Raw genomic sequence first — 27,745 nt, 5'->3', positions numbered from 1 at the left:
CACACACACACACAGTAACAGTTCCTTTAAATTTCAGACCTGAGCTGATCAGCTTCACTTTTAGACGACACCAGCTGAACATCATGTTTTGCTGTTGCATATTTTTGGCTGTTTCTTTGCTGCATTCTCTGTGTCACTTCCATGTGTCAGGCTACGGTAAGTTCTCACACATGTGGAGTTTTGTTACTGTGTTTATAAATGGAGGTTCTATTTTTTGTTATGATCTTATATACAGTACATTATATTAATTGATTCAATTATGTGATTTTTACATGTATTGTATCACATCATATATTTATGTGTGCCTATGCCAAGAGGCACACATATTACTATTCGTCGGATTTATTATTCTTATTATTATTATTATTATTATTCTCCATCTTCCGCCTAAATTTCGGCACGTATCACGCCCCGCAGTTTTGAGAAAAGCTTCATATATGTTACCTCATTTTGTGCGGCTGGATCTGGAATGGTGTGCTATGACTTTTGGTGTTTATGACTATTATAGTTTTTTAAATATTAATATTTTAGTGAAAATTTTCCCGCGCTCCTCTGCCAAACAGTTTTGACAATAGGGGTACATATGTTACATCATTTTGTGCGGCTGGAGCTGGGCTAGTATGGTGCGACTTTTGGTGTTTATAACTTTTATAGTTTTTGAAATATTTAGATTTTAGTGCAAATTTAGGCCAATTTCTAGGCTCCTGAGAAAGATTCTGCTTTTGGCACCATAGAAACAGACTTCATTTGTGGTGTGTTGGCTCTCTCTAGTGGTATACCGGGAGTAGTACGGCCTAAAGGGTGCCATGCTTGGTGAAAACTACATATCCCACAATTCATAGCATGCCTCTACCGAGTCAAACAATGGCGGACACCACTTCGTTTTATATGTCTTTTATTCGTGTTTCTAGGTCACAAAATACACTTTTAAGATATTTTCAGGCGAGAATGTAGGTGTGTAAACTTCAAATATCTGCTCGTTTTATCAAGACATCCCATATTAGCGACAATTCTCTTAAGTGTTGCTGATAGCCAGCCGGCTAGCTAGCTAGCGCCGCTAGCTTAGCTAGCTAGCGCCCCTTTGTGAAAAACCACCCAGGCTTGGCTGATAGTGAGGTGGCTAAAATTTGTTTAATCGCCTGATCGCTCGGCAAGGGTCTGTGTCTTAGCTGGACTTATTTTTCGTTTATATGGGCCGATGATGCTGGTCGATGTGGAAAAAATAACTGAGTTGTTTGGTGGTGGAGCTACAACAGAGGGCAGCTATCCACCGGTGTGTGACAGAAAGGACATGCCGTGAACGAGACATACAAGGCGGTGAGGCTACCGCCGATCGTCCGGTGTTTGCTAACGCAGAGGTCAATCGTGGATCAGGGAAAGCGAAGGCAGGAGCGTGAGGTGAACTGAATTTCAGGTAAGAAGTTATGACCTGCACTCTATTTGGGTCAGATATAAACCGAGTTTAGGTGTAGTTTATTTAGCAACAGTTCTCTTATGTGTTGCTGATAGCCGGCTGGCTAGCTAGCTAGCGCCGCTAGCTTAGCTAGCTAGCGCGGCTAGCGACCCTTCGTGAAAAACCACCCAGGCTTGGCTGATAGTGAGGTGGCTAAAATTTGTTTAATCGCCCGATCGCTCGGCAAGGGTCTGTGTCTTAGCTGGACTTATTTTTCGTTTATATGGGCCGATGATGCTGGTCGATGTGGAAAAAATAACTGAGTTGTTTGGTGGTGGAGCTACAACAGAGGGCAGCTATCCACCGGTGTGTGACAGAAAGGACATGCCGCGAACGAGACATAAAAGGCGGTGAGGCTACCGCCGATCGACCGGTGTTTGCTAACGCGGAGGTCAATCGTGGATCAGGGAAAGCGAAGGCAGGAGCGTGAGGTGAACTGAATTTCAGGTAAGAAGTTATGACCTGCACTCTATTTGGGTCAGATATAAACCGAGTTTAGATGTAGTTTATTTAGCAGCAGTTCTCTTATGTGTTGCTGATAGCCGGCTAGCTAGCTAGCGCCGCTAGCATAGTTAGCTAGCACCGCTAGCGACCCTTCGTGAAAAAGCACCCAGGCTTGGCTTATATTGAGGCGGGTGAAACTCGTGTCAGCACCCGGTCGCTCGCCGACAGTATGTGTTTTAGCTGGACTTATTTTTCGTTTATATGGACCGATGATTTATTTATTTATTCATTTTAGTAACGGTATAAACAGTGAAAGGTGGTGGATTGGCCAGATGTAAACTTCAAATATCTGCTCGTGTTACCAAGACATCCCATATTAGCTCTGATGTTTTCGGTGCCTGCAAAGAGCTAGACAGGTAGCTAGCTAACCCGAGCTGGCTGTCTTTTTGACTCAGGGTCATAGCTGGACTTATTTTTCGTTTTTATGAGCCGATGAGGGTTTTTTTTTTAGTAACGGTACAAACAGTGAAAGGCGGTGGATTGTCCAGATGCTGGTCGATGTGGAAAAAATAACTGAGTTGTTTGGTAGTCGCTGACGCGGAGCTACAACCGAGGGCAGCTATCCACCGGTGTGTGTCAGAAAGAACATGCGGGGAACGAGGCGGCGAGGCGACCGCCGATCGACCGGTGGTAGATCGTGGATCAGGGAAACCGAAGGCAGGAGAAGCAGGCGGCTGCCGGTCGGAGCGTGAGGTGAACTGAATTTCAGGTAAGAAGTTATGACCTGCACTCTATTTGGGTCAGATATAAACCGAGTTTAGGTGTAGTTTATTTTCGTTGTGCTGACTTTTTACAATCAGTTATAATAACTCGTACTGCGTGGTAGCTAGCACGATGGAGTTTCTATACAGCTGTGTGCGCGCTAAGTTACTGATGTTGAACTTTATGACAGCCTCCCCTGTCATTCTCTCGCCTGTTCAAACTTCAGTCATGAAACTGATCAATGATCGGCTTTTCTCTCTTGTTTGTTTATCGCGCTAAACAACAGCAGCACGTTTAAGCTTGATCAGCTGTTGTTAGAATTCATTTGATTTTAATTTCTAGTATCAGCTGATGTTTGCTGGAGCCACAGCTGTAGAAGCGGCTGGTCGAAACCAGGAGATGACCTTACTGAATCATCAGAGCTGAACTGGTGATGGAGAAACAGGTTTACCTTTTTTTTAGGTGACATGAATGAGTTGAAGGGAAGTTATGAACTGTTTCTGAGAGAAATAAACACCAAGCTCCTTTTTTTTATTTAGCTGACAGCTGGTAACTGTGCAGGGGCGGATCTAGCAAAGCTTTTGCCAGGGGGCCAGGTAGGGCATTAACAGAGAAAGGTGGACACAAAGATATACTTTTCTTTCTTACTCTCATACAGGGAGTGCAGAATTATTAGGCAAGTTGTATTTTTGAGGAATAATTTTATTATTGAACAACAACCATGTTCTCAATGAACCCAAAAAACACATTAATATCAAAGCTGAATGTTTTCGGAAGTAGTTTTTAGTTTGTGTTTAGTTTTAGCTATTTTAGGGGGATATCTGTGTGTGCAGGTGACTATTACTGTGCATAATTATTAGGCAACTTAACAAAAAACAAATATATACCCATTTCAATTATTTATTTTTACCAGTGAAACCAATATAACATCTCCACATTCACAAATATACATTTCTGACATTCAAAAACAAAACAAAAACAAATCAGCGACCAATATAGCCACCTTTCTTTGCAAGGACGCTCAAAAGCCTGCCATCCATGGATTCTGTCAGTGTTTTGATCTGTTCACCATCAACATTGCATGCAGCAGCAACCACAGCCTCCCAGACACTGTTCAGAGAGGTGTACTGTTTTCCCTCCTTGTAAATCTCACATTTGATGATGGACCACAGGTTCTCAATGGGGTTCAGATCAGGTGAACAAGGAGGCCATGTCATTAGTTTTTCCTTCTTTTATACCCTTTCTTGTCAGCCACGCTGTGGAGTACTTGGACGCGTGTGATGGAGCATTGTCCTGCATGAAAATCATGTTTTTCTTGAAGGATGCAGACTTCTTCCTGTACCACTGCTTGAAGAAGGTGTCTTCCAGAAACTGGCAGTAGGACTGGGAGTTGAGCTTGACTCCATCCTCAACCCGAAAAGGCCCCACAAGCTCATCTTTGATGATACCAGCCCAAACCAGTACTCCACCTCCACCTTGCTGGCGTCTGAGTCGGACTGGAGCTCTCTGCCCTTTACCAATCCAGCCACGGGCCCATCCATCTGGCCCATCAAGACTCACTCTCATTTCATCAGTCCATAAAACCTTAGAAAAATCAGTCTTGAGATATTTCTTGGCCCAGTCTTGACGTTTCAGCTTGTGTGTCTTGTTCAGTGGTGGTCGTCTTTTAGCCTTTCTTACCTTGGCCATGTCTCTGAGTATTGCACACCTTGTGCTTTTGGGCACTCCAGTGATGTTGCAGCTCTGAAATATGGCCAAACTGGTGGCAAGTGGCATCTTGGCAGCTGCACGCTTGACTTTTCTCAGTTCATGGGCAGTTATTTTGCGCCTTGGTTTTTCCACACGCTTCTTGCGACCCTGTTGACTATTTTGAATGAAACGCTTGATTGTTCGATGATCACGCTTCAGAAGCTTTGCAATTTTAAGACTGCTGCATCCCTCTGCAAGATATCTCACTATTTTTGACTTTTCTGAGCCTGTCAAGTCCTTCTTTTGACCCATTTTGCCAAAGGAAAGGAAGTTGCCTAATAATTATGCACACCTGATATAGGGTGTTGATGTCATTAGACCACACCCCTTCTCATTACAGAGATGCACATCACCTAATATGCTTAATTGGTAGTAGGCTTTCGAGCCTATACAGCTTGGAGTAAGACAACATGCATGAAGAGGATGATGTGGACAAAATACTGATTTGCCTAATAATTCTGCACTCCCTGTAAACACCAAGCTCCTTTTTTTGTGTAGCTGACAGCTGGTAACTGTGCAGGGGCGGATCTAGCAAAGCTTTTGCCAGGGGGCCAGGTAGGGCATTAACAGAGAAAGGTGGACATAAAGATATACTTTTCTTTCTTACTCTCATATAAAATATTTAGCTTTTATTAAATAGTTATCTGAATCTCACAACCAAAGTTTGTATAATAATACACAAGATTGGCTGTAGACCATTGTTCATAATTCAGAACACTGTGTAGAAATAACAAAAAACAAAAAGTGAATGCATGTGTGAAAAGTGGTCTATAATGTAATGCTTCAAAGCGTGTTCATGCAAACATTGTCGGGTCTGCCGTGGTACAATGGGACTTCTCATGAACCTGTGTGCACAGCGTCTGCAAATCGGCGCTGTACGAAGTAACTTCATCTTTACACAAAACTGTAAGCTGTCATCTGTGAAGCGTGAGCGGTGTTTGTTTTTACCATAGTTCATGGTGGAGAATGGCTGCTCTTCTGAGTTTTTCTGTCTGTAGCCGTATGAATGGCAACTACAGTGATTAGCAGCGGCATAGGCACACATAAAATTTCTTCTGAAATTTTCGCTTTCTAGTTTTTAACTTATTGTATTTTTTCTTAATTTACTTGTCTCAGTATTGTGCCTTACTTATTTTCTGTGTAATAGTTATCATCTATCCTTTTAAGTGTCAGACATTGCATAACATATGAAGTGATATACTGTAACTATATGTGTAGTACTGTATTAACCACTTTCTTAGCTAATGGAGCAAAGCCTGAGAGCTACTTCAGGCAGGCTCTGTATCATGTATCAATTTGTTGATTTATTTAACGTTCACATGTCATGGTTTGAGTGTTTTGAGCGTTTTGAGTTTTCCTATTGATTTATGATGCTTTGCTTTATCAGGATGTTTAGGTCTGAGTTTTGCTCCCCTAATGTTTTGTCTTATTTTGTGTTCATGTTTCCTTCAGTTACATCATGAAGATGTTTTAAGTTCAATTTCATTCAGTTTAGTCTTGAGTTCAGTTTTTTTATGCTGTTGAGTTTATTTCTATCTGTTTTTTTGGTCTCTGTCTCTTTCCTGTGCCTCCTGTGAGAGTCTGTCATGTCCTCTGTGTTTCCCCAGTCGTGTCTGTGTTTGGTCTCGCTCCTTCCGTGTCTCGTCTCCTGTAACTGTTTCCATGTTTCCCTCTTTGTGTGTCCTTCCTTTGTCTCCCCAGTCTGTCTTGTGTCCATGTGCGTTCCTTCCTCCCGCCTTCTCGCTCCATGTTCCCACATCCAGGTCTCGTGTTCCGTGTTCTGTGTTTAGTGTTTAGCTTTAGTTCATGCAGTTTAGTTTGTTAGTTAAGTCTCTGTTCTCATTTGCCTCTTATTTATATTTTCATTCAGCCCAAATAAACAGCTCGCCTTTTGTTTAAACTCACTCCCTTTTTCAAGTGTCTGCATTTGGGTTCTCATAATCTCTCCACACAGTCTGACATCAGAATTTCTCATCTCTCTCTGTATCTGTCTGTTACTGTGTAGGACAGGGTGACTATGTCTTTATGACACACAAAGCTGGAAGATTCAAGTCAAATCTAAAAGTTACTTTAAGACAATCAATGATTAATTATCATTATTAACTGCTCACGCAAACTCAGTTATCACTTAAATGCTTAGCAGGGCCTGAATTTGCTCTAAAACAGCCTCGGCTCTTCTTGCTCTTGAGTCCAAAGGATGTTGGAAACCTTCAGCTGTCCAGGTTTGGTTTGCGTGTCTCTCTGCAGCCTCTGATTTCTGTTTTTGGCTTGTTGAAACCCAACATGCATTTGTGCAGCCGTAGCCTCGAGGACAGATGCTTTTCTGTCCAGCACAGTTGCAGGTGAAATCTAAATGATCATAGTCTGCCTTTTCTCCTCTGGCCTCAACAAGACGGTGTCTCTCTGCAGAAGTGCTGCTCACTGGATGTTTTTGATTCATCACATCTCTCAGAGTTACTGAAATGTGAATCCCAGGAGATCGACAGTTTCAAATATAGTCAAACGTTATCACAGTTGAAGAGATCGCATATTTTCAACATGATGATATTTGTCACAGACAGCTGATCGATGATTTTAATCATATTCTTAACTTTTCACTTTCATGGGATTTTCTCCCACCTGCTTCATGGACACCATCATTATCTCCTGTACATGAAAAAGCTCATCCTCAGACAGGATGCAGGCTTCAGTCATTTGTGATGGGCTCAGATTGGACCTGCTACACTTATACATTGAAAGCAGCTGAGGTGACCAGGATGGATGGAAAATATTTTCCTTGCAAATAATTGCATGTAATGTTTTTTTTCTTACAGATCGTAGCTGCACAGAGTATCCTGTGTTCACTCCATCTGCACTGATAGTGAAGTACGGTGACCCAGCCAATGTTACATGTGTTGTATGTCAGAAGGACTGCAGGGGAGATGTTTTTGGTTTGGAGAAAGCTGTAGGAGAAGTTACAGAAAATGGAACCACGATGTTCTGGACGGTTGACAGACTGACTGAATGGGGCATATTTGTCATGTGCTATTATAACAATGATGCTGGTGATCAGTGTACTAGCACTCTGGATCTAACTCTTTATCGTAAGTATGCTTACTTTATAACAGGAGACTCGTTAGTGAATTTTACATCACTTATAATTAGTTATAATTCTAAAGTGGTAATTAGTTTATAACCTTATTATTATATTTATTAATTCATAGATTAATTCAACTTCTTTATCTGTGGAAACATACAGTTGCATGGATTCATACTCTCAGCTGCTGCAGACAAACCTCTAGCTTACATTCTGTGTTCTTTATATTTTTCTTTCTTTCCCTGTCTTCTCAGAGCCTCCAGAAAGTGTCTCCATCAGCTTTGTAAACCACACTGGGATGATGTTTGAGAATCAGCAGTACACCCTGCAGTGTAGCGTACAGAACGTAGCTCCTGTTCAAAACCTCACTGTGACCTTCTACAGAGGAAACACAGCACTGGGTCACCAACAGTCCAACAGTGAACATAAGAAACCAGTGAATGAGACCTTCACTCTGAACATCACTCCCAGTAGAGAAGATGATGGAGCCCAGTACTGGTGTGAAGCCAAGCTGGAGCTGGGACCAGCTGGACCACAGCGCCCTCTGGTGGTGACATCAGAAAAACTCCCTGCTATAGTTCACTGTGAGTCTGAGAGAAAAAAAAAAAACAGATTTACATTTACATGTGTAATTTTCATGGCTGTCTATGTAATGTAAGAGGTTTCCGTGCCTCAAATCATTTTCCTCATTTGTTCAATTTTCCATTGGATTATGACGAGAATGCAATTTCTATCCTTAAAGTCTCGGACTGGAGACACATCTCTGACCAGTGAGACTGATCTTTTAATATCAATATATATCTAATATACAGTGGGTAAGGAAAGTATTCAGCCCCCCTTAAATTTTTCACTCATTGTTATATTGCAGCCATTTGATAAAATCATTTAAGTTCATTGTTTCCTCATTAATGTACACACAGCACTCCAGACTGACAGAAAAACACAGAATTGTTGACATTTTTGCAGATTTATTAAAAAAAGAAAAACTGAAATATCACATGGTCCTAAATATTCAGACCTTTTACTCAGTATTTAGTAGAAGCACCCTTTTGATCTAATACAGCCATGAGTCTCTTTGGGAAAGATGCAACAAGATTTTCACACCTGGATTTGGGGATCCTCTGCTATTCCTCCTTGCAGATGCTCTCCAGTTCTGTCAGGTTGGATAATAAACATTGGGTGACAGCCATTTTTAAGTCTCTCCAGAGATGCTCAATTGGGAACATACATACATATTGTTCTTAGGGTCATTGTCTTGTTGGAAGTTAAACCTTCGGCCCAGTCTGATGTCCTGAGCACTTGGGAGAAGGTTTTCGTCCAGGATATCCCTGTACTTGGCCACATTCATCTTTCCCTCAATTGCAACCAGTCATCCTGTCCCTGCAGCTGAAAAACACCCCCACAGCATGATGCTGCCACCACCATGCTTCACTGTTGGGACTGTATTGGGCAGGTGATGAGTAGTGCCTGGTATTCTCCACACGTACGACTTAGAATTAAGGCCAAAAAGTTCTCTTGGTCTCATCAGACCAGAGAATCTTATTTCTCACCATCTTGGAGTCCTTCAGGTGTTTTTTTTTTTTAGCAAACTCCATGAGGGCTTTCATGTGTTTTGCACTGAGGAGAGGCAAAGAGTGAAAAATTTAAGTGGGTCTGAATACTTTCCATACCCACTGTACACTACCTTATTATTTAATAGCGTTTCTTTATTTTCATGAAAATTGTAGATTCTTCTGAAGGCATCAAAACTATGAACACATATGGAATTATGTAGTAAACAAAAAAAGTGTGAAATAACTCAAAACATGTTTTATATTATAGATTCTTCAAAATAGCCACCTTTTCCTTTCATTACTACTTTGCACACTTTTGGCATTCTCTCAATCAGCTTCATGAGGTCGTCACCTGAAATGGTTTTCCAGCAGTCTTGAAGGAGTTCCCAGAGATGCTGAGCACTTGTTGGCCCTTTTGCCTTCACTCTGTGGTCCATCTCATCCCAAACCATCTCGACTGGGTTTCGGTCAGACGACTGTGCACTCCATCACTCTACTTCTTGGTCAAATAGGCCTCACACAGCCTGGAGGTGTGTTTGGGGTCATTGTCCTGTTGAAAAATAAATGATGGTCCAACTAAATACCAACTGGATAGGATGGCATGCTCATTTAGTTTGCCTTCAATTTTGAATAAATCCCCAACAGTGTCACCAGGAGAGCACCCCCACACCATCACACCTCCTCCTCCATGATTCACAGTGGGAACTATACATGTAGAGACCATCCGTTCACCTTTTCTGCCTTGCACAAAGACGCAGCGGGTGCAAACAAAGATCTCAGATTTGGACTCATCAGACCAAAGCACAGATTTCCACTGGTCTAATGTCCACTCCTTGTGTTTCTTGGCCCAAACAAATCTCTTCTGATTGTTGCTTTTCCTTAGTGGTGGTTTTTTAGCAGCTATTTGACCATAAAGGCCTGATTCACACAGTCTCCTCTGAACAGTTGATGTAGAGATGTGTCTGCTACTGGAACTCTGTGTGGCATTTATCTGGGCTCTGATCAGAGGTGCTGTTAACTTGCGATTTCTGAGGCTGGTGACTCGGATGAATTTATCCTCATCAGCAGAGGTGACTCTTGGTCTTCCTTTCCTGGGGCAGTCCTCATGTGAGCCAGCTTCGTCGTAGTGCTTGATGGTTTTTGTGACACATTCAAAGTTTTAGCAATATTCTGACTGACTGACCTTCAGTTATTAAAGCAATGAGAGACTGTCTCTTTACTTAGCTCATTGGTTCTTGCCATAATATCAATTCTAACAGTTGTCAAATAGGCCTGTCAGCTGGGTACCAGCCTTCTGCAAAACACAACTGATGGTCCCAACGATAATTAAGAAGACAGGAAATTCCACAAATGAACCCTGACAAGTCACACCTGTGAGGTGAAAACCATTTCAGGTGACTACATCATGAAGCTCATTGAGAGAAGACCAAGGGTTTGTAACGCTGTCAACAAAGCAAAGGGAGGCTACTTTGAGGAATCTAAAATATAAGACATTATTTTTAGAGTTATTTATCATTTTTTCTTTGCTGTATAATTCCATATATCTTGCTTCATATATTTGATGTTTTCAGTAAGTATCTACAATGTAGAAAATAGTAAAAATAAAGAGAAAACATTAAACGAGAAGGTGTGTACAAACTTTTAGTAGTTTTTTGGTAGTGTATACTGTACATTATGTTTTGTATAAAGAGCAACTGCAGCAGTTAAATATAATGAAGTGGAATAAATAGTATAAGTATATTAGCATATGGTGAAAGTGAAGTATAGTATAGTGTACTAGAGACAGTAATTTGATACTTTCCACTCTCCATGAATATGTGCTTCCATAGGTGTACTTCAGTGTGGACACAAGGGGCATGCTCAGTCTTTATGTGATAGTCATATTGCCTTTGACCTTTATTATGTATTATTTATTAATTTTAGTCCCACTCAGTAACATATTTAAGATGAACATGATTCTTAAATCATCACAGTTTGATCACTGATGTGAGCAGGTGACATGAGCACATTTAATCAGGTAACTTCTGCAAACAAAGGAGGAGCCTGATGTCAGACACAACTGTTAACTCGCTACTCTGACTCACATCTGGATCCAGAAACCACCATACTTATATGTGCATCATATGACCTAGAGGGGATAACATTAAATGAGAAAATTTAGTAAAAACTCCAGAAAGCCTCAGAGGCTGACTGTACACAGTTCAGCTGAGATTAAAGGAATTGTCTGACTGTCAAAACAATTCATGTGTGCATCAGTGAATATTCTCTTTTAAATTACAAATGGTTGATTTTGCTAATATATTGTGTTCTGTTTCTTCTTCAATAATCACACAGATGGGCCTGAGCTAAAGGAGCCACCAAATCCAGATGTGATCACAATCACAGAAGGAGACACTCTACACCTGAACTGCTCCTCTGTGGGAAACCCCAGCCCCTCATACACCTGGACACTTCCAACAAATAGTCCTTTCTACAGTGGCAGCGTTCTCACTATTAAATCTGTCGGCTTTGAGCATGAAGGACAGTATATCTGCACTGTGAGCAACACAGTAGGGACTGTCACCAAGGAGTTTAACATTGATGTACAAGGTGAGTGTTGTCAGATACTTCCTGGAAAACGAGTCACTGAAGATCAATCATGACATTTCTTGTAGAAATGACACAGCAGTTGAGAATAATCCAATCTTTAATCCAAGAATTTAATTTATTGTGATTGTTTTGGTGTTTTTAATTTGCCTTGTGTATATTATTCTACTTTTCTTTTTTACAGTCAGCTCCATCCCATACACATACATAATATGTGGAACCTTACTGGGAGCTCTGGTCCTTGTCGGTCTGTCACTGGGATGCTACTGTAAACGCAACCAAATCGGAAACTACAAACTCAGTAAAATTATTGTTACTGACAGCTGAAGAAATGACTGAATGGTTAACACCTGCTTTTGATACTGATTCTGATGAGCAGCTTGTAACTGTCTATCCTCTATGAACAAACTTCCTGTTTAGCACAAATGCAAGGCAAGCTTTCACATTTCTGATCATTTATGATCAACAGTTGATTTCTTTGTTTAAATGTTACAGATGTTTATACAGCTGTTGATGAGCAGTAGTCCCTCACCCTTTGTTTAGCCAAACTAAATTTATGGTTCTCTTCCATCCATCCATCCATTCGCTTCCGCTTATCCTTTCCAGGGTCGCGGGGGGCGCTGGAGCCTATCCCAGCTGTCATAGGGCGAGAGGCGGGGTACACCCTGGACAGGTCGCCAGTCTGTCGCAGTGGTTCTCTTCCAATTTTCTTAAACTCAATAGTAACAAATCAGAGCTTCTCCTGGTAGGCACTAAACCAACACTATCCAGAACTAATAGCTTTTCTATTACAATCAATAACTCGCCAGTCTCTGTTTCTCCATGTGTGAAAAGTTTGGGTGTCATCCTCGATAGTACTCTTTTAACTCACACATCAATAAAGTTACTCGGTCTGCATATTTCCATTTGTGTAACATTAATCGTGTCCGTTCTTTTCTCTCCCCATGCCGCTGCTGTTCTTGTTCATAGCCTGGTCACTTCCCGGATCGATCACTGCAACTCTCTTCTTTTTGGTCTTAGTCAAAAATCTCTCCATAAGTTTCAACGTGTCCAGAACTCTGCTGCTCGTATTATCACCAGGACCCCTTCTATGCACCACATCACCCCTGCTCTGCAGCAGCTTCATTGGCTTCCAGTCAAATACCGCATCAATTTCAAGATACTTTTGTATACATTTAAGGCTATTCATCATCTCTCCCCTTCATACCTCTCTGATCTGGTTCAGATCACCACTCCTTCTCGGTGTCTCAGATCCTCTTCCTCTCTTTCTCTCTCTGTCCCTTCCCCTCGGTTAGCCACCAGGGAGCGCAGGGCTTTCTCTGCTCCTCGACTTTGGAACTCCCTTCCTCCTGATATAAGAAATATCACTTCCTTCTCTCTTTTTAAGTCTAGACTCAAAACTCACCTGTTCACAATAGCCTATTCCACATAAGCTTTTCCATTCTGCTATTTTCCATTTGCTCTACATTTTATCTTTATAACTTTGTAAATTGTTATGCTTGTTGTTGTCATTGCTTGTCTCTATTCTGCTGTGTACAGTGTCCCTGAGTGTTTTGAAAGGCGCTTTTTAAAATAAAATGTATTATTATCATTATTATTATTATTTTTATTATTAGTCTCAAAGCAGGGCCATAGGGTCTGCAAAATAATTTACTATCAGTTAAACAAATTTCTTTGTTATATCACAAAAACATCTGGGTGTCATTTTGTCTACAAAACAAACACATGGTGTCCTCTCCACTCCCTCATGATATCAGTGGGACAAAGGTCCCTGTCAAAGATCACTGAGTGTGTGCAGGTGACCAGTATGTGTGGATATTTACTGGATATTTATTGCAATGTTATTATTCTTTGCATACTTCGGGCAACATCTTAATTGTCTTATTTTACTTGATTGAAAGTCTTATATGATGTTAGCGATGTTTCATTGTTGCATTTAGTTTGTTTTTGTTGTTCAGCTTAAGTACAGATTTCAGAGTTATGGTTGAATTATTATTTCATGTTAGATCCTTGTTTTCTTATGTTTAAGCAACAGCTGCCACTGTGTAATTATCTAACAACCTGCATTTATAATGACATTTATTTATTTGTTACAGAACTACACACACACAGACTAACGAGCTATCATATTAATAAGCTGTAACTGATGCCCCCTGGTGGTCACATCTTTTAAGAAACAAACATTATAGTCCTTCAAATTTGCTGCAACAGGGTCTTCAGATCAGCGGCGCCTCCAGAATTTTTTCATTGGTGTGGCCATATTTCCATTTTTATTATGCTGTTGTCAAATATAGGTGACTTGAAAAATAAAGTTGATATCACTGAAAACAGATACAAACATACAGACTTTTAACTTCATACAAAGTGCTGTCACTATTATGCTTGCAGTTTAATTAAATCACCCACAGGTTTTATTTCTTTTTTTTTCTTTTTTTTTAATTTTAGTTCAGTGAGAGAAGTGAATAATGTTTGGGTCTTGAACAAGTACCTTTAAGGATCTGTGTTTGTATTTGTTAAAGTCTTTGTTTGTCCCATTTCATCCTCAGCTCATCCAAGTGCAGTTATGTGAACAAATCACTCAAATGCCTCCCTGTCATAGTCTCTGTCTGTCTGTCTGACTTCTGTAAGTGAATTTGCTGTAAAGCAAAGCACATCTGCAAGGGAAGGTTCATTGTTTATAATCATCATCAGTTTCATCTCTGATTTAATGTTACATTTGTGCTCTGCCAGCTGTTGATGAGCAGCGGGTTTCAAATAGGGGTTCAAGATCCTAAAACCCAGTGGTCTGCAAAATAATTTACTAACATTAATTTACTAAGAATGTCACTAATGTCACTGACAAATTAGTCTTTATTTAATGTTTTTTTAAACAAATAATTGCATCTAAGAGCAAAAATGGTGTCAAGATTATAATAGATAAATATTCTCCCCTGTGAGGGGGTCGCTGGGCCCAAACAGTTTGACTCTCTCGTGAGCTCCTCCTGAGAACCTTTAACAATGTAATACTTGTGTTTTACCACTAGAAGACGCTAGACATTAATCTTAGATACTGGAGGCAGTTGTAGAAACACGCTGAGCTGGTACTTTCCAATACTTCCAATGAATGAGAGGAGAATCGATTCATGTGAAAAATGAAAAATAAATAAAGACTGTAAGTCGGACTGCTTTTCCTGTTCATTCATCATACGTGAATGTGTCAAAGCTGAGTTTATTTACTGCTCACATTATCTTCATGTACAACAGTTAATATGAAAAAGCTGATGATCTGCATGAATCTGAACTTTTCAGTCAGGATCACAGTCAGAGCTACTATGGTAGTGACATAATTCTCCAGCCTATTTCCTGTTATTTAAAGGTTGAGCTATTCCCATGTCAGACAATCATAACATGTAATGAAATAACAATGACCTTTCTTTTCTCACATAATAACACCACACACACACACATCAAACCTGGATTATTTATATGAATATTACCTGATTAGGACATTTTCACAGTTATGTAGTTTATACGTATCTCACTTTGACTCTGAATATAAATAACTGTGAATGGAGGGTTATTAGTGGGGAATCTATTGTTAATTGCCCCTTGGGGATAAATAAAGTCTGTCTGACTCTGACTCTTCAGTGAGAAAATATGAACATGAGTTATTGCTGAAACAAACTGTTTTAATATTAGATGAGCCTAATGTGTTTGGACAGGCTGTAACCAGCACAAGCCTCACACACTTCTCACCTGACCAGCTGTCTTAAGAGGACAGTGTGCTACAGGCGAGGAGCGCGAAAAAGAAACAAAACAGAAAAATGGGAAACACTTAATATAATTAAATTCAGTAGATTAACTATAACAATAAAAACATATAAAAAAAACTAGTATGAGTGTACACATAAAAACAAATAAGCTAATGAGGTCAAACAAAGGCGTAAAAGCATGAAAACCCTGACAGCAGAGTTTAATTTGATGACCAGGCCTACCAGTAAGTTAAACTTTAGAATAAATCAAACTAGAGTCGATCATGTCAAGCTGTCATTCTGATTTTTTTTTTTTTTTGTTTGTAAAAGCTTTCAGTCTCTGTAAGAGGTATCAGTCATCACTCAGAGAGCTGTGACTTCTTCATATTCTCATAGGAGTACTGGCAGTATGAGTAGCTGCCAGTTCATTTGTATCAAAGTCATAGTGTTAAAATTAGTCTTATTGAGAAAAAAAAGTCCCATCAGGATGCAAACGTAATCCACTCCTCGGTGAAACTCATCGTTCCACTGTTGCTTCATTTTTTCCACTTCTGTCAACTTTGCAGAACTGAAAACTCAGTTTTAGCTAATCTGACGCAGGCCAGTTACAGGTTAAAGCTGAAGTATATAGATGTACTGTTAAGTGGAATCTGAATGTAGAAATATGCATTTATGTGCAAGTCCTGGTGAAATTTAAAGGCTGCTCAGTTTTGCCTCCAGCGTGTGTGTTTTCTCCCCTCTGTGTGTTTGTGTGCATGTTTCATGTTTAAAAGTGTCAGGAGGACAGGTTAAGCGGAGGCAGACGGGTAAAACTGCAAAATGCAAATCTTTATGTCAGAGCTTGACTCAGATATGTGGAAGCAGTCAGATAATCAAAACAAACCAGAAGAGGAACAGGCAGAGGGCGAAGTCCAGAAATGACTTACCTCTGTCCCAAACTAGACAACTTTTAAGGTTCTTAAGCTACTTTGAAGCATTGTAACATTCTCATTTAATCTCCATAACTGAGGAATCTCTGTACGTATGTGTATGTGTGTGTATCATCTTTGTGGGGACCAAAAATTGGTAGTTTACTATACTTGTGGGGACCAACAGCCCTTATGGGGACAAAATCCTTATCTCTACGAGTTGAAGGCATTTTGATGGTTGGGGTTAGAGTAAGAGGTCAGAGAAAGTATTATGTCAATTAGATGTCCCCACAAAGATATGAAAACACAACTGTGTTTGTTGTGTTGTGTTGTGTTGTGTGTGTTTGTGTGTTTGTGTGTTTGTTTGTTTGTTGCATTTCTTGGGAACACTTTTTTTTGCCAGGTGTCTATTTTGAGGATATTTGTATAAGAGTGCTCTCATTTTGGGATGGTTTGTTTTCTGTTGGTATTTTGTAACCTCATGAATGAACATCAGAGATTAGCTCGAGTTATAAGGAGAACCTTTCACTTAGCCTGAATAAAAATCAGTGGAAAAGCTAAAAATAAAAACTAGGCATTTTTCTTCTTCTTCTGTTCACTGGAGGCTGACAAACGAACTAGTGAAACTAAAGTAACTAAAGTATCACTCCCACCATTCCCACGGTTTTTGCCACCTTTACTTTCATTTCTTCTTTAACAATGGGAAACTCTGAAACAATGAATGCTACTCTGATTTGATTCATTATACTGTTCAATGTGTTATGAATTTAAACAGAAACACGTATATGTTTAAAAAACAACACACACATCCATATGGCAAATCAAACTTTAAAACCAGTTTAAAAACTCACAAACACACACACACAAAATCAAGATGAAGCACAAACCTCCACTAATGCAGCTCAGTCTCTGAGCAGTGTTTACGTATTTTATACACATACACGATGTAGGAGCAGGTAATGGACAAGGTATTGATTTGTAAATAACTGGATGTGAATAACTTGAGCTTATTATATAATATTATACTACAGTATATTTCTAACTAACTAACAAGTCATTGTCGTTCTCATTTTTAAAGATGTAACAAACTTTGGATTCAACTTGGAAGAAAGGCAGATGTAAAATATAAAATCAGGTCAGATATTAACTGTGAGATGATATTTGACTGTAAACTATAATGTCCTATTTAAGATCTCCAGTATCATTTTATAAATGTTGCTAATATAAACAAAGGTTCTAAATTTTAACCACAGTTTTAAAGATAAAAGACATTTTATGAAAATTTAACCTTATTTGACCTCAAAGAAGCCGTCAGAGGTCCAAAGGAATCGTCAGGGCCTGGATCTGTGACCCAGTGTTTTAAGTTTATTTTGTATTTTTGTTTTTCTTATTGCATCAATGTTAAGTTCTTGTGTTATTTAGTTATGGTTTAGTTGAGTGATTTATTCTAGTTTATGTTTCATCCATGTCTCCGTATTTCTGAGCCTTTTCCTGTCTTCGATGTAAGTCATGCTTTCGTCTCCCTTATCTGTTCGCATGTGTCTCTCCCTGTGTTCTCAAGCTTGTGTTGTCATGTCCACGTTTCATCATGTTTCACAAACACTGTGTAGCAGCAGGACCTCAGTGGACTCTAGACAAATTTCCATGACTCCACTCTACAAAATTTCATATATTTTTTTCGAAATGTCCTGTTTACCAACAGAATGACATCCAAACGCTACCAAAAACATAACTTCCTTGTATTTACTGAAAGAGCCCTGCTAGTAACATACAGACTTACAGTGACTCTACTTCAGACTATGGTTATCTGATAACCAATGTTTAATACATCTGGAGAAAGGAGATGTTGAGCAGATGTTACACTCCTTAATTCTGTGGGTATAGTATTCTAGGAATGTGCTCAGTAAGATTCAAGATTCAAGAAGTTTGTCATATACACCACAAAACACAAGTGGTCATGCAAAGCAATGAAATTCTCACTTTGCGAGTTCCCTTCACTCAACTAAATAAACAACTAACTAAAATAAAGAATAAACTTAACTTTGAGCATAAGAGAAGTAAGAGAAATGTATTTTACAGCCCGTTTAATCATTTTTTCCCAGTTTAATTAGCCTTATTTCGCACAATAATGACGTGAATTTGAGTTTTTATCTCATGTTTTCAGATCCTGCTTATAGATTCTTTCTACTGATGTAGATGTGATCCAACTTGTCCGGTAGTTTATATGAGACAGAATCATGGCATGATGTACATTTTGGGGGCCTCAGTGGTTAAATCGTTCATTCAGCCATTATGAGACAGTTAATATTTCCTGTAGTTAGCTGAATCTTAACCTAGTGTGAGATCGATTGCTGATTCTGTTGTTGTAATTCTGATTCTAAAAATCTAATAATAATCCAGTGTCTCTGATATGTGGATTGTGAACTGCAACTATTTAGCTGTTGAATTTACATCTCTACATCCCTAAAATCTCTGACCACACTGAGAATGCCACCGCATGCCTTTACACTACAAATGGCACCAGCATGTCTGGCACTTTCAGCAGCACAGAGAAGCAGAGAGATAAGGTCAAACCGGAAAGCTCACAGAGTCCAGTTTAACTTTATCTGGAGGTTTTGTCTGAAGCTCCAGTTAAACAGAATATAAACTCCTTCACCATTAGATGTTTAACAGTCCTCGTTCTCTCTTCCCTTCACTGGCCTGATTGGTCCCTTTAAGGCTTTCCAAGTCTTCATGCCCAGAAGCACCTCCCCTGTCACTTTAGTCCTGAAAAACATTTTACTTCCTGACTCACTAACAAACTTGCATCATCGTGCTTGATTCTCCCGCTTACTTTCTTTCTCCTGCTAGAAACTGGAGTCCAGCCATCAAAATCCATGACATCACTGTAACTAACCTGAGACACCATCCTGGTCCAGTCAAACCATGAACCATCCATTTTGAATCACCATTGTCGCTTGGATTTTTTTTTTTTTGTAAGGGCGGCTGGAAAGCTGCACTCACAATCACAGGAAGTTCAGACTGAAATGTGCCAAGTGTCCTCAGACCATGAGGTGATGACAGCAGTGGTCTCTTTTAAGCATATAGTTGATCTCATTTGACATTTAAATCCAGTATTTAGTTATGTTGGAAGTGATTAATGCAAAGTAAAAGTAAAAGTGGTTCAGTTTCTTTGTATTCAGATCATTTCTTAGTGTTTGCTTGTTTTCCTTTTGACCTCTGTTTGTTAGGTCACTTTTTGCCACTTCAGTTTTGTCCAAACCTAATTTGTAGGTTTTGTTGAAGCTGTTGGTTTGTTGTGCTTTGTTGCTTTTTTTGTTACTATGTGATTCAGCCTGAGTTTACTTCCATTAATGGCTCAAAACTATGATTTTCTTTTTCTAAAACTATTTTGATTCTTTTTTGATGATCAAATAAAACCCACGCGTTTCACAACCAACCAACCAGTGTTCAGTTCATTTCCATTCTATTTAAATAACGCATTTTACATTCAATAGCAAACATCATGAAGATAACTCTAAAATGAAGCTAAACAACTGGAATCTGGGATGACAACCTTACAACAGCAAACTCCATCATTAGCCACCATTTTTTTTGCATTGAGAGCTTCTGTGTTACTACTTTAAGTTCATTTGTCTACTTCTACTTAATTTTTTTTACTTGAGTAACATATTACATGCCTTAGTTTCTGTAGCACAAACCTTTTACAGATTCATATCAGTGCTTTTACTTAGATTAATAATAAAAATGATGTTTGGTGTGAATAACATATTGTAGCTCATACTATACCAACAGTATGACTTGAAAACATTTTCTAAATGACTAACACGTTCAGAATTTCCTTATTTAATGTTGCCGTGGTTTCAGTGGTTGGCTCACAACCAACATTTTTGTATCTGCCTCAAAAAATGAAAACCAAAGCATTAAAATGAGTCCTAAAAGCAAAGGGAGGCAAGATTTTAGTAAACACAGAAGCATGTTGGGAATGTAAACTGTTTTTATACTCCTTAAGGCTCAGCAGGATTACCAGTGACCCCCGAGTGAAAAGCATTTTCACTAACACTTGTTCCATTTTACTGTTACATATAAAAATATTATAGGGGCCGTAAAGAGAAGTATACTTTAGACAATGTCACTGACATTGTGATTTTTTAAATTGGAGAATGGATAAATGCATTTGTTTGACCTATTCTGTGTGGCAAATCAGTTTGTTTGGGGAGATTTAAACTTCACAACACTGTGTTTTTATGATTATGAAACTTTCGTCCCTGACTCAAATGAATGACATGAATGAATGACAAGTTTTCTTCAGATGGCTTGGTCTTTCTGTTTCACTTGTGAGGCTCTGCTGCTGCGCTTCCAGATTCTTCTGATATGTAGTCGTGCCTCTTATGCCTTCAAGCTGGAGTAAGGGGGGGCGAGAATAAACAGACTAAAAATAGCTAAGGAAGAGTGACTAAACAAGGTTGTAGATCATTTCTGAAGTGTGAAGGAATGAAACAGATAGGAAGACAGGCTAAAGGGGTCTTAATGCTTCAGTCTTAGCAGTTGATAGCTGGTCCTGAACACGACTTTGTCCTGGAGGAAGGCTTCACAGGAAAGAGATAAGGGAAATCTGCTTCACTGAAAAAACTAGGCCTCAACATTTGTGTGTGCAGACCAGCAGGAAGGGACATAAAGTACAGAAGTTTTTGAGTTTGCTCAAGTTTTTGAGTTCATTGAAATATTTCTAATTTATACATTTAAAAGCAAAACACTGCAGACTGTTATTGTTTTTCCTTTAAGAAAGCACATTTTAGAATTTATCACTCAGATTAGTCACACTACATACACGTTTTCATTTACCAGTGTGTTTGTGTGTGTGTGTGTGTGTGTGTGTGTGTGTGTGTGTGGGTGGGGGGGTCGTGGTGTTCAGAGGACCTGCCTGCTATGAGGCTGACATGAGTTCATCGCTTATTTTTTCTTAATTGGATTTCCCCGAAAACTCAGATTTCCCGGATGGATGTTTTCGATTTCACTTTCCCAAAGAGAAGACCAGCCCGCTGATCCCCGCCCACAGCTTATAAAACAGACTGGGCCTCCATGTTGCTATCTTTTCTGCTCTCAGTTCATTACAGACACCAGCTGGCGAACAAACTTTAGGCTCGGAGATTTTTTATTAACAAACTTTTTTTTTTTCGTTTTCCCAACGAAACTATCCGGACACGATGCTTTCCTGTTACCTTTTCCTCATTATTTCTTTGATGATCTCCTTCCGAGACGTCCGTGTGTCCGCCTCTGGTAAGTGTCCCGTTATCTGTTGTGCTCACAGATTTTTCCCGTAGTTTTTGGGGGGGGGGTGTTTTGGGTAGAGTGTTGCTGCTTCAAAGTAATAAGGCAGTTTGAGGCTTCGTGTTTTTATTATGAGACTTACAGATGTAATTATTTCCCTATGTCTCATGTTATTAAATAACTGGGGGGGGGGGATAAAAGAAATCAACATAAAGTTTCACTAGTAAAGCTTAGAATCGATCTCCAAAATCTCCGGACCCCTCTACCGATGGAAAAGCATTCTGCCTACAGCTGTTCCTTCATTTTGTGTTTTGGTGATGGCTGAGAAACCAGACAGTGTATAAACTAGAGCGATAAAAATGTATTACAAAGTGGCTCCATGGCGCAGTGATTTACGAGTTCTCCGCTTTGATCCATTTGGGACTGTGTCCGGATGGCATCGGACCTAAAAATCTGCCACATCAAACTTCATCAAGCTTCCCGCTGTGCTGATCTGTTGTTGGGAGCAGCCGAAAGTAGCTTTCCTATAAAGACTGTCAGACAGTTTCCATTTGTGATGAATGTATTTGCTTAGCAGGAGAGTTAGGAAAACTTCATTCAAATAAACTACAGTAGCCTGTAACCTGCACAGTTACAGTTACTCTTTTTCACACATCTGGATCTAGTCACGCTAACCCACACTGGTTAAACTGATTTGAGATGTAGTGACTGTGAGGTCTGTAGCATATAATTTACATGATTTTTTATAGTCATTAAACCAATCAGAGACCCTGACTCGTCTATATGAAAGTGCTGACATCCTAGAAGAGACCAATTAGGATAGAACAGGATCCAAGTGATCACTCAGAACAACTTTATGATTGATTTGTTCTGACTGTGCCTCAAGGAAAATACCCCGAAGACGCACGTAAGGGCCAAAACTTCCGCTCATTGCAGGGTTCAACTGTTCAGATTTTTCCTTTAATTTGTCACCAGAGTGTGTAACAATGCAAACAACATCTCTCTCCTTTCTTAATGCTAAATTATTATTATTATTATTATTGTTATTATTATTATTATTATTATTATTATTATTATTTAAACCTTGTACAAAATGCTCTGATATCAATTGAAAAGTTGAATCTACTTCTATAATCTTGCTGATTAATGTTGTGTTTGATTTTAAATAAACATATACACACACACACAGAGCAGCAGAGCCATATAATGTACAAAGATTTTATTGGGTTGCAAAACCGTTTACAGGATACAAAAAATACAGTAATGTCTGACTAAAATAGTGCACACTGTGTATGAAGAGTATCTGCTAATCTACCAAATAACAACATTTGCTGTGTTTCTTACAGGTTCTAACTGCACAGAAAATCCTGTGTTCACTCCATCTGCACTGGTAGTGAAGTACGGTGACCCAGCCAATGTTACATGTGTTGTATGTCAGAAGGACTGCAGGGGAGATGTTTTTGGTTTGGAGAAAGCTGTAGGAGAAGTTACAAAAAATGGAACCACGATGTTCTGGACGGTTGACAGACTGACTGAATGGGGCATATCTGTCATGTGCTATTATGACCATGTTGCTAGTGGTCAGTGTAGTAGCACTCTGGATCTAACTCTTTATCGTAAGTATGCTTACTTTATAACAGGAGACTCGTTAGTGAATTTTACATCACTTATAATTAGTTATAATTCTAAAGTGGTAATTAGTTTATAACCTTATTATTATATTTATTAATTCATAGATTAATTCAACTTCTTTATTTGTGGAAACATACAGTTGCATGGATTCATACTCTCAGCTGCTGCAGACAAACCTCTAGTTTACATTCTGTGTTCTTTATATTTTTCTTTTTTTCCCTGTCTTCTCAGAGCCTCCAGAAAGTGTCTCCATCAGCTTTGTAAACCACACTGGGATGATGTTTGAGGAGCAGCAGTACACCCTGCAGTGTAGCGTACAGAACGTAGCTCCTGTTCAAAACCTCACTGTGACCTTCTACAGAGGAAACACAGCACTGGGTCACCTACAGTCCAACAGTGAAGAGAAGAAACCAGTGAATGAGACCTTTACTCTGAACACCAATTCCAGTAGAGAAGATGATGGAGCCCAGTACTGGTGTGAAGCCAAGCTGGAGCTGGGACCAGCTGGACCACAGCGCCCTCCAGTGGTGACATCAGAAAAACTCCCTGCTATAGTTCACTGTGAGTCTGAGAGAAATAAAGACGTTCTGTTCCTCAGAGTTTGACATTTTGAGCATGTTTCATGTCACTGGTTTAGTTTTATGTCCCATTACTTTACTGTTTTAATTCTTCCTCACAGCTCTCATCACTGTTAATGAACAGGCTCTAAAAAGCATCATCAACAAACTGCTGACTGACACAAGCTGATGAACATAATGGAGGATTTAGCTGCTAAAAACTAAAATACTCAGTGTGTTTGTAGAGACCAAGAATAGAACTCCACTTTGTTTGTGAACCTTAAAAAAATAATAGTAATTGTGTTTAAACCCTAAATGAAATTTTTTTTAGTATATATCAATTTAAATCTGGAAGCAACTGATTGCAACAAATCTTCAAGAAAGAAAAGTCTGTCAGTCTTCTTTCAGAGTGTCATATGGCTTGAATAACTCTCTAAACTATCAGACTGACCCCTTAATGTCACACTGCATGTAATTTAAACTTTATGTCAGATGTTTAGTGTGGCGAGCATTAACCTGCAAAGTAAGTAGAGCAGTTAAACATCATGAACTGGACAAACTGGTAAAATATGATCCTTTGAAATCTAACAGAGTAGAAATGAAGCAAAGTGGGCTGAACTGTGGACAGTGCTTTCCACTTTCTGCTGTATATTATGTTAGTGAGTAATTTGTTTAACTTTTCCAAAGTGTTAACATTTTTCTCTGTCAGTTATCACAGATGAAAAGTTACAGAAATTAACAAAATTGCGCGACTGTGAAAACAGGCCCATGTTTCCCCATATGAAATTTCTCTTCCAAAATTGTTTGTTTTGCTAAATGTTTTGGTTTTTTTTCCTTCAATAATCACACAGATGGGCCTGAGCTAATAGGGCCACCAAATCCAGATGTGATCACAGTCACAGAAGGAGACACTCTACACCTGAACTGCTCGTTTGTGGGAAACCCCAGCCCCTCATACACCTGGACAGTCCCAGTAAATAGCTCACTTTCCGACAATGGCGGGATTCTCACTATCAAATCTATAGGCTTTGAGCATGAAGGACAGTATATCTGCACTGTGAGCAACACAGTAGGGACTGTCACCAAGGAGTTTAACATTGATGTACAAGGTGAGATTTTGGTTTGTTTTTCACAGTTTCAATTCCAGTGTTTGGTTATTTTCTGTTTGACTAATTTAAATATTCTCTTTTTCTATTTTCTTTACCAAACCCCTTTCCCAACTCTGCAGCTTCCCCCTTGATATGGATAATAGCTGGGGTATCTGCAGCTGTTCTGTTTGTCATCATACTTTGTGTGCTGTGTTGTCGTTTCTATAAACAAAACCGAAAGGGAAGCTACAACCTAAAGGATGTTTTACGGTTCCCTAAGCACACTGCCTTGCCTCTGCAAAACTGCGAGAATGTCTGAACTGTGGACAAAAAGTCTGAAGCTGTTTCTTCGACATTAGGTGCTGTCTGATTCTTTAAGTCAATTTGCCAAGTTTGACATCATCCTGGTTTGATTGAGGTAGTAGTTACCTTCCTCTACTGATGACATCTGATGACACAAAACAACAAAAATGACAGCATGAAATGAAGACTTTAAGTGACCTGACCAGTGACCTAAATACTGAGTGGAAAAAAAGCTCCTTCCTCTTTTATCAACCTTCTGCTTTCAAGGTACTGTAATGCAGTCAGCAGCAGTTTTGCACTCATTTCCTGTAAATATGCTGCCTTAAATCGCAGGTCTTGGGTTGTAGCTTTTAAGAAGTGATCTCTATATTTCATTGTAGTGAGTGTGGAATTAAAAGGCCCTGTGTCGATACAGACTGAAAACACAGGATGTCACCAGCTTTTTCCTTGTTACACAGCCTGGAATTTAGTATTGTTGTCATGGCAGCAGCTTACTGGCCTTTGTCTGTATTTCTGCCACTACTTTGTTTTACATCTTGCTTCTAGTCTCGATTTTGACTGTTGACTGCTGAGAAACTCGAGTTCTATGAGAAATATTTGATATTATTTTATTTTAAGTTGTTATGTTTTCAGTATTTGATGACTGTAAAAGTACAAACTCAAGACTAGCAGGACACTAACTTAAAGATTCTGCACACTTTTTTTTCAATTTGCTTTGGAAAATGTGAAAGTAAATTAATGTCATCAAATCCGTATGCAAGCAGAGGGCTGAACATCCACTATTACTGCTGTGTGGATGAACATGCTGTTTAACTGTTTTATTTTGTTTGTTTATTTAGACATGTGCTTTTTGTGTACTAAAATCTAAAGGAGAATTTAAGTTGCTTCCTTCAACGAGTGTGGTGGCTCTAATTGTGTCAGGCGTTCTTTCCACTCCTGACCTCCACTGTAGAGAATCAGAGGAGAAATGTGAAACATGCAGGTTATTGGCTCTGCCAGCACGCTGCCTCAGACTTGCAGCTCCCATCATTTCCAGGAATCTGGAAGAGGAGCGTGCCAACTTAGAGCCATGCTAACTTCCACCTGCTGGTGGGAAATAGACAAGGCTGAAGTGTTTTGTTGTTCACATCGGATATGAAATTTCCACCGAAGCCCTGAAACCTTGAGAAAGTCTAAAGTAAAGTGTAAAAGATAAGTGGTCTCTGTGACACCACCCACTGGCTTGTGGGCTGAGGTTTTGAAGCCTCAGGTTTGACACCATCTAAGACGTGTTAGGCGTCATGTTTCTGACCTGTTAGCAACCCCCATCTTTCATATATTATCTACAATTCAAACAAACAGCTACTGACTTACCAACGGTTTCTACGTCCATGTATGTTTGTATATATAGTATGTGTGAATGTTTATGTTATATTGTGGGTATTAGTGAAAAAGCTAAGTTGTAATAATACACTGCACACTGGAGCTTGTTTTTATTTTGAAAATGTAAATAAATTACAGAACCTTTTTTGAAAAAAAAAAAAAAGAAAAACATATATCCTGATTTTTTCTGATTCTATTTATCCTGTGGAAAAATCTCACCTTGTCTGTTTGTCTATATTCAGTTCAATTCATTTTTATTTATATAGTTCCAAATCATAATAACGCAAGGTGCTTTATATCGTAAGGTGAAGACACTACAGAGAAAACCAAAACAATTAGGTGACCCCTTATTAGCAAACACTTTGGCAACGGGGGGGGGACCTCAATTTTAACAGGAGGAAATCTCTGACAGAAGCAGACTCAGGGAGGGGCAGCCATCTGCTGCAAATGTTTGGAGCAGAGGGGAGGGAGACAGGACAAAAGACAGCCAGAGACTAATAATAACTAAACAATTCAAATAATTCAACTACTAACAACATTTTAAGTGAAGAGTGAAAAAAGGTGAGTGTGGAAGAAACACTCAGTGCATCACGGGAAGCCTTCCAGGATCCTAGGCGTACTAATGGGCAGTTCAGGCTTACCTGATCTAGACCTAACTATAAACTGAAATTAGAGAGGGTGCTTGTCTTTTAGGAGCTGATTTCACAGAAGGCCCTGAAAGCTGAAGTAAGCTTTGAGCAGCCTGAGAGTGAAAAGCACTAATGGAGTGATATAGTATAATGATGGGTCCTGATTGTTCAAGAGCTTGTATGTGAAATATATCTGTATGTATATCAAAGTCTGCCTGACATGTTCTTTCACTGTGACAACAATAAACACAAACGCATAAGTAATGACAGAACTGGAACTGGTAATTACGAATTTCCTGTTTATAAGATTCTTCAACGCCAGATTAACTCCTGCACTCTTCTGGATGTCTTTGGATTTCAGGGGAAACTCCGCTGCAGAATTAGTACATAGGATGAGTGAGTAAATGTGCTTCCTCCCCCTGCTTCCCTCACAGGAAGAAATTTCCAGTGAATGGAGTAAGGAAAAAAAAAGAGGGCACGAAGCCTGGTTTTTCTTATCATGTCAGGCTTATTCACTGAAAGAACATCATAACTGATAAAAAGCACACCCAAACCTCCTTTAACATCCAACTTGTCTTCTTACGTTAGCCTTGTCTCAGTCCTGTGTAAGCCCCAGTAGAAAGTATTTCTCCCCCGCTGAT

The 27,745-nt window shown here is 39.4% G+C and overlaps 1 protein-coding gene across 5 annotated transcripts; it reads left to right on the top strand.

Annotated features, from left to right (window-relative positions):
* LOC109202538 (vascular cell adhesion protein 1) lies at positions 1 to 27,368 on the top strand. Of its 5 annotated transcripts, none has more exons than XR_003220563.1 (6): positions 1 to 156; positions 7,222 to 7,491; positions 7,739 to 8,068; positions 11,372 to 11,626; positions 11,808 to 12,055; positions 12,593 to 13,915. XR_003220563.1 is itself a non-coding variant. In XM_019360243.2 (6 exons), exons 1-5 carry the CDS (start codon positions 84 to 86, stop codon positions 11,948 to 11,950), a joined length of 1,071 nt encoding a protein of 356 aa, XP_019215788.1. In that variant the 5' UTR covers positions 1 to 83; the 3' UTR covers positions 11,951 to 11,965; positions 12,593 to 13,915. The 5 variants fall into 5 exon arrangements, 4 of the variants coding, with proteins under 4 accessions (XP_019215788.1, XP_019215787.1, XP_025764050.1 ...); XM_019360243.2 differs by having other exon boundaries at positions 11,808 to 11,965; XM_019360242.2 differs by lacking the exon at positions 12,593 to 13,915 and having other exon boundaries at positions 11,808 to 12,182.
* Positions 27,369 to 27,745: the final 377 nt, after the last annotated feature.

This window comes from Oreochromis niloticus, linkage group LG6, assembly GCF_001858045.2.
Source record: "Oreochromis niloticus isolate F11D_XX linkage group LG6, O_niloticus_UMD_NMBU, whole genome shotgun sequence".
NCBI classification, from domain to species: Eukaryota; Metazoa; Chordata; class Actinopteri; order Cichliformes; family Cichlidae; genus Oreochromis; species Oreochromis niloticus.
Note: the sequence above shows the minus strand (reverse complement) of the source record. Positions and strands in the feature narration are given on the sequence as shown.

What these genes read in the sequence shown, in the direction of transcription:
- LOC109202538 (XM_005461693.4), top strand. Translation starts at nt 21,470, where the DNA reads ATGCTTTCCTGTTACCTTTTCCTCATTATTTCTTTGATGATCTCCTTC. An exon ending in CGTCCGTGTGTCCGCCTCTG is followed by an intron (nt 21,543 to 22,879) that starts GTAAGTGTCCCG and finishes TGTTTCTTACAG; the next exon opens with GTTCTAACTGCACAGAAAAT. An exon ending in TCTGGATCTAACTCTTTATC is followed by an intron (nt 23,150 to 23,396) that starts GTAAGTATGCTT and finishes CTGTCTTCTCAG; the next exon opens with AGCCTCCAGAAAGTGTCTCC.